The sequence below is a fragment of the Vespa velutina genome, chromosome 22 (assembly GCF_912470025.1).
Source record: "Vespa velutina chromosome 22, iVesVel2.1, whole genome shotgun sequence".
Taxonomy (NCBI): domain Eukaryota; kingdom Metazoa; phylum Arthropoda; class Insecta; order Hymenoptera; family Vespidae; genus Vespa; species Vespa velutina.
The window spans coordinates 1,082,501-1,090,000 of record NC_062209.1 but is presented as its reverse complement, the minus strand read 5'-3'; the positions used below and the strand labels follow the sequence as shown (position 1 = coordinate 1,090,000).

The following is a 7,500-nucleotide window of genomic DNA, read 5'->3' as shown; positions in this document are numbered from 1 at the left end:
AGAAGCGTTGTTCCAGTTGGTATGCCTCACGGAACGATCGAGGTATTTCATTCGATTTATTTAATTTTATCTTACGATCAATTCAAAGACTTGTCATAATACTATTTACGAATGAATTTTACGATAGTAAAGGTCATTCGTTAATTTGTCGTTATAAATTTTATTTTTCGAACGTTGATCGATAATAATCCGATTAATTAATTATTCATACACGACTACGATGTGATATTTCCAATTGAAATATTTCGATAATATATATATATATATATTATCGAAATATATATTACAGTACAAGGAAATATAAAAATGTCGAAGTTCATTTTCTTTTTTTCGTTATTTTTTTTTTCTTTTTTTTTTCGTTTTTTTTTTTTTTTTTTTTTTTTTTTTTTTTTATGATGACCTTTTGAAATTTAGGATGCGAAAATAGGCGACTATGATATACCGAAAGGTACGATGGTTATACCGGTGCAATGGTCCGTTCATACTAATGAGTCTTATTGGGAAAACGCATTCAATTTTATACCGGATAGATTCATTGACGATGATGGCAGATTCTTTAAGCCGGAAGGGTTTTTGCCTTTCCAATCTGGTAAGTAAATGGCAAAAGATTTTGGTCGCTAAAAATATTATACCTAGCAGTTCAGAGTACAAGGATTTTGTTGCAGTTGAATAATAATACAGGTATTCGAACGTAACGTTTTTCGAAAAGCACGCGTTAACTATTTACACGTGAAATCGATTTATCTTGCTTAAGGTTTTTTCTTTTCTTTTTTTTTTTTTTTTTTTTTTTTTTTATATATTTCTTCCTCTTCTTCTTCTTCTTCTTTTTTTTTTCCAGCGACGCATTTTTTTTCTTTTTTCTTTTCTTTTTTTTTCTTGATCTACAAACTTTATCCTTATCTATACGATCGAATTTATATTAATTAATTTTCTTTATATTAATGAATTTATATTAATCGATGATTATGTTCAATGATAAACGATAGATATATTTCATTTCATATGATAATATTAAAGTTTCTTTTGTTTCAAGGAAAACGTATGTGCGTAGGTGACAAATTGGCACAGATGATCATGTTTCTATTCTGTTCGAGAATAATCCATAAATTTGACGTATCTGTCCCTCCTAACGTTTCCATTGATTTTAAAGGAGATACCGGTATCACATTGGTTCCTAAACCCCATAGATTGGTTTTTACGCCTCGTAAAACATGATTTGTATTTTCATTTTCTCTTTTTCTTCCTTCCTTTTTTTCTCTTTTTTATATTTCATAATTTTTATTATTATTTCATTTATTTACGATACTTCACGTGTCACGTGTTTTTACATAATAAACGACGATACAACGAAAAACAAGCAAAGAGTTTTCATTGTCAATATCCTTTAATATCGTATAAAATATTTTTCATCAATTTGACGTTATAATTAATTCTTAATTAATTTATAATAAACTTTAATTGATCTTCAAACAATTGAAATAAATAAAGTTATCAAAGTCAAATGATTTATGGGTCTACGTTTAATGATATTGAAAAATCATTATCGATCGAATAAAAATAATCTTTCATTAAAGAGTCTATCTAATTGTTTTTTTTTTTTTTTTTTTTTTTAATTTCGTACATTTACAACGTCCTTGAGTTCTTTTTTTTTTCTTTATTTCGAACGGTATAATATATATATATATATATATATATCGAATCAATCGAAAAATTCAATCATCCCATAACAACGTAGTCCATCCAACGAATAAAAACAGCTAAACAGTTTTCGCATAAATTAGATTTCCTCGAATTTCTTGATCTTCGAACGGATAAAAATATATTTATCAGAGATCATTATTAATCATAGATATTTATGAATGAAATGATTTTATGATCATTCAAAAGATTATATTCATCTAACAATACGAAAATTATTGTTTACGTTTACGATATTCTTTAGTTTATGTTTACTTTATTGCAATTGAAACTTATCGGACTGAGTCAACACAATAAGTCATTATATTCGAGTGATAAATAAAAGAACTCAAACAAAAAATATCTATTATTTTATTAATCATTCATTAAACTTATACTTATCTTCATAATTTGATAATATCGTATTTGATAAATAGTATCATATCTGGTAAACAGAGTAATCTCATAGACAATTCATAGGCAATCATTTAAATAAATTTCTCGTTATCATAGTTTAATAAACGTTCTCTTGTATCAATCTGTGTTTTGGTATTTTGTCCTTTCAAAGTACAATTCCGTAAGTGATATTTTTATTTTCGATCGGCCTATCAAAAGGACTGCGTGTGTCAACTTTTAAGTGATTGAACTTTAGAAACAAATATCCTTTGTCAAGTTTATATATACGAAATACGATAATGCGCGTTCGTATAACTAATTTGGATAGTTAGATATCAAATCAAAAAAGAAAAAAAAAGTAAATAAACAAATAAATAAATAAATCTATTGCTGGAATAAGTGTCTTTACTTCTCTACGATATATATATATATATATATATATATATATATATATATATATATATAATTATTCTATATATACTATTTATAATAAAATTTATTATTATCTATTAATAATAATAATATTATTAAATATATTATATTAATTAAATATTTACATAACTTATAACTATTTATACATTATATTTATGTTGTCATTAAATTTTTACTTATAAATAGCTATTTCTCAACAGATTAAATAAATCCTTCTATTAAAATAACTTTTCCTAATTTTATATACACTTAATAGAAATTAATTTAGATTTTAAAATAATTAAATAATATTATAATTTTAATTTTTAATTAAATCTTAATTATTTATCAGTTATAATTAATAAAGTAACTACCTGATCACAATATTAGATATTATAATAATGATTATTTTTACTTTATTTAAATTTTTACTTAATATTCGATTATGTAATATAATATGTGACATATCTAAAATTATTTATTTATTAGAAAAATAATTACTTTGTTTAAATACTTATATTATATTATATAATTATATTTTTTATAAATATTTATATATATATATATATATATATATATATATAATTTTTTCGAAGTACTCTTCGAAACCGGTATTTCTTTCTTCGATATTCGTATCGTTAACTGAAACCACACGTGTCACGAACACAAACGTGAAAGATCTACGTGTGTATCAACGAATTTAACGATCCACGTATACAACAATTTTCTTTCAATGACGAATACTTCGATTCACGAATATAAACGAATAATATTTACTTTCATAGTTTTTATCGGTAATTGGACTGCGACGTACGTACGTATATCTTAGAAAAATGAAAAAGATAAAAAAAAAAAAAAAAAAAAAAGAAACTTCGCTAAGGGACGAACAAAACGATTAGATTGATAAGGGACGCCTTCAAAGAAAAATATCTAAATTTTTTATTAACATAAAAAATTATAAACGAAAGAGTGATAAGTTAATTAGACGTGACGAATTTTACGATTAGACGGAAATTAGATTTATCGAAAATACTGTCTTAGAAATTAATAATTATTGACGTAAGAAATTTCATATTTGATATTTATCGGAAATAGTTAAAATAATTAATACTATTCGAAGAATATTTTATATTAATTAATATTTAATAATTAAAACTATTTCAAATGAAATATTAAATTTTTAAATAGTTCCAATTATTTCCAATGTAACATTGGATCATATTTTTTATTTACGATTACCATTGGAAAATTTAGATTAGAAAATTGGGACATTTTTTATACAAAAAAAAAAGAAAAAAAAAAATAGAAAAAAAAACCAAAAAAAAAAAATCACTTAAAGATTGGTTAATTTCTAAAACGAGAAAGATAAAATTAAGAAATCCTCTGTAAAAATTTTCAAATCTATCGAAAGAAAACGGAGTCACAGATCTGTATGAAACAAGAAAATCCTTGAAATCGTCGCTTTTATTCTCTCTCTCTCTCTTTCTCTCTCTCTCTCTCTCTCTCTCTCTCTGTGTGTATCTGTATGTGTGCGTGTATATATTTTTTTTCTTTCTCCGAGACAAAAACAGAAACGGCAAATGTGCGAAAGAAATGAGAAACTTTAGTCTAAAAATAAAAATATCTCGGTACCAGTAGATAACACCGAGCGTAAGCGACCTAATTATTAGAAAGCATAAACATGCGAAAGAAAGTTAAGCACGACGATTTTAATTCGAATAATAAAGGACAAGCATTAAAAGAAATTTTGAATGCGATTAATGAATCAAATTAAGATAAAAAATATATAGATATATACTATTGATACAAGCTGGTAAATTATGATATCGTATCGAATAATATCTAAGTCATAGGTATCAAAAATGTACACCAATTTGATACTCTTATATCAAGATATCGATACTCGTTCGATATATTTTATAAAAGTATCGATATTCATTCGATACTTACTTCTATGAAGATATCAAAAGCGAGCAGACATTTTTTTGTTCTTTATTTATTTTTTCTTTCTCCCTTTTCGAATCGTTCCTTTTTAGTTGTTCATTCGTTTGTTTGTTTGTTTGTTTGTTTGTTTGTTTGTTTGCGTTTATCAACGGAAGTATCGAATGATAATCGATACTTTCAAGTTATTATCAAATATCGTATCGATTCGATTTAAGTAAACATTTTTTTCTATATTGAAAATTGAATATCCAAATACTTACATTCAATTTCAATATGTATCAATATTTTCCATTTAAATATTTTGATATTGAATTGATCGAATATTATCAATCGATATCGGTATCGATATCAATCACAGTTTATGATTACGCTATCATATGTTTTTTCCTCTCTCTCTCTCTCTCTCTCTCTCCCTCTCTCCTCCTCTCGAATTAGCGAATTTATCCTTCGAGAAAATTTAAAAAGAAAAGAAAAAAAAGAACAAACAAACAACCTCCTTAGGAACGTAAAGGAAGCATTTATAGAATCAAAAAAAAAAAAAAAAGAAAAAAGAAAAAAGAAAAAGAAAAGAATGAATAAAAAAAGTAGAGAAGAAAAGAAAAAAAAAAAAAAAAAAAGAAAAGAAGAAAAAGAAAGAAACCATTATCGATACTCGTCGTATTATTGGCTCTCGATATTTTCCTATACAAAGTGGCAATAATCGAATTATATCGCGGAATTCGCGTTTTAAAGACGGGTTCTTCTTTTTTTTGTTGTTTTTTTTTCTCTTTTTTTTTTTTTTTTTTTTTTTTTTTTTTTTTTTATCGCTCTTTCAAAGACCAAGCCTTAAGGCGGATTTGCGTTGCGTTCGGTGTTGTCTTAGAAGCACGAAACTAAAGTCCGCCATAAGAGGAGGTAACCTTCATGTGCGTCTTTTACTTTTAACGCGTAAAGGAATACACGGTAAGAAAAGAAAAAAGAAAAAAGCAAAAAAGAAAAAGAAAAAGAAAAAGAAACAAAAAGGTCTGTGTACTTACGCACATCGAAGGTCGTTAATGGAGATTTAATGCAACGATTAGCATAACGCGCGTGCCCGACTGTAGGAAGATTACACAGAGGTCTGTCTGCATTTTCAAATTTTTTTCTTTTTCTTTTTCTTTTTCTTTTCATTCTTTTTCGAAACGATCACTTAAACACAGAGCAAATTCTCGAATCGATATTATTTTTGTTCTTCTTTTCTTTCTTTGTTTTTATTTTTTTCTTTTTCCCCTTTTTTTTTCTTTTTCTTTTTTTTTTTTTTTTTTTTACAGCAACTAACCAAAGAAAAAAAACAATTCTACTTCCACTTTCATCGATCAGATCAGATTTTTAACGTGTGCACGTAAAATAAAATAAAAGGATCAGAACGAAAAATGAAAAGTAATAATCATTAAATATGCTTCTTTTCTCTTTTCCTTTTTCTTTTTCTTTCTTTTTCTGTTTTTTTTTTTTTTTTTTTTTTTTTTTTTTTTTTTTTTTTTTTTTTTAATTCCCTTTTCTACCATAATAATTGCGAAATGGCACGGCTTCTTTTTTTTGTTTTGTTTTATATTTTCTTGCCTTTTGTTTACAATCTTTTTAATATCTCGTAGCGGCAAACTTTACACAACGAAGCCACGTCTTGGTCTTCGAACTGCGCATTGAAACAAATTTCTAAATTGATAAGCGGACAAGTCCGTGAGGTCAATTCGATTTCGATTGTGGAAAAAAAAAAAAAGAAAAAGAAAAAGAAAAAAAAAGAAAGAAAGAAAGGAAAAAAAAAACTAATTTCATTCGTCAGACGAAAACAGTTTTGAAATCATTCCTAATAACTGACTGAACGATACGATGATCTGAATCAATTTCAGACCGTTCGTTGTCATAACAGAACGGTATTATCTTCGAACGAAGAAGAGTTTTTTTTAACAGTTTTTAATAGTACCAACCAACCAAACCAACCTTTCTAAGGGGAATCAACATATGCACCTTGCTCGCGTATTTTTAAAGATATTTTTGAATTTTTCGTCTTTTCGCATTCCGTATATGGCGAGGCAAAAGTGTTAAAATGTCAACTTCGGTCATACCGTAAGGATGATTTTGCATAAGCCGCGACCAATCTCGTCCTTTTCTCTCTTTCGCTCTCTCTCTCTCTCTCTCTCTCTCTCTCTCTCTCTCTCTCTCTCCTTTTTCTTCTTCATTTATTTTTTTCTCGCATCTCCTTCGAGTGTCTCGTCGCGAGATTCGAGAAATCCTGTGCAAGTGTTACGCAAGGACCACGTTTTATTTCTTATAATGTGCTGGCCTTGGATGAAGCTACGAGCACCGTTCACCTACTACCGAAATTGGTGAAATTGTCCCTTCTACTAATTATTTAATATTTTAGAATAATTAAGTATAAATTTGAGAAACAAGATGATGTCTACATGCATATTAATATTTGTAAATATTAATATTTATAAAAGAAATCTCGCGTTCGGCGATAAAACTCAGATCAACAACAACTGGAGAAAAATAAAAAAGAGAGAGAGAGAGAGAGAGAGAGAGAGAGAAGGGGAGCGATGCATGTCGTTGAAAGATAAAAATTCGTTCGCTCACGTGCATGCGAAGGTTTTCCTGTCGTAGAACCGCCCCTCTCGTTGTTCCTCTTTCTCTCATGCGATTTAAATGTCGTCGTTTTCGTGGCGATGATGGCGGCAATGCTCCGCGGCTTTTTGAGGAAATTATGCACAAAATTGACGTTACGCAATCCACCAAGAGAGTATTTCTGGTACCGTGAGAAACATCTCAGAATCTAAATGATCGTATGCAATATGCGACAATAATTTATCAAATATACACGTTTCTTCCCTCTCCATAATTTGCCTCCATTATTCCGCCATTGTTACAATCTCTTTTTTCTTTCTTCTTCTTCTTCTTCTTTTTTTTTGCCTCTTTTGTAATATACGAAAATAAAGACAAAAAATACTGCATGTATTATTCGATCCTTATTAATGTAAGTATTAACATTGTTGAGAGCAATTTGTATTTTTCTTCTTCTTCTTCTTCTTCTTTTTCTTCTCATTTCTTTTTTTTTTC

At 27.5% G+C, this 7,500-nt stretch overlaps 1 protein-coding gene across 2 annotated transcripts in view; it reads left to right on the top strand.

Annotated features, from left to right (window-relative positions):
* LOC124956544 (cytochrome P450 306a1) overlaps positions 1-1,388 on the top strand; it is a 19,057-nt gene extending 17,669 nt beyond the window's left edge. Inside the window, exons 5-7 of one of the 2 annotated variants that reach the window (XM_047512501.1) lie at positions 1-42; positions 415-589; positions 1,034-1,388. The exon at positions 1-42 is cut by the window's left edge and continues 111 nt beyond it. In XM_047512501.1, coding sequence (XP_047368457.1) covers positions 1-42; positions 415-589; positions 1,034-1,215 — 399 coding nt within the window. In that variant the 3' untranslated portion in view covers positions 1,216-1,388. The remainder of the gene's footprint in view (positions 43-414; positions 590-1,033) is intronic. The other variant, XM_047512502.1, reaches the window with a different exon arrangement.
* The last annotated feature ends 6,112 nt before the right edge of the window (positions 1,389-7,500 follow it).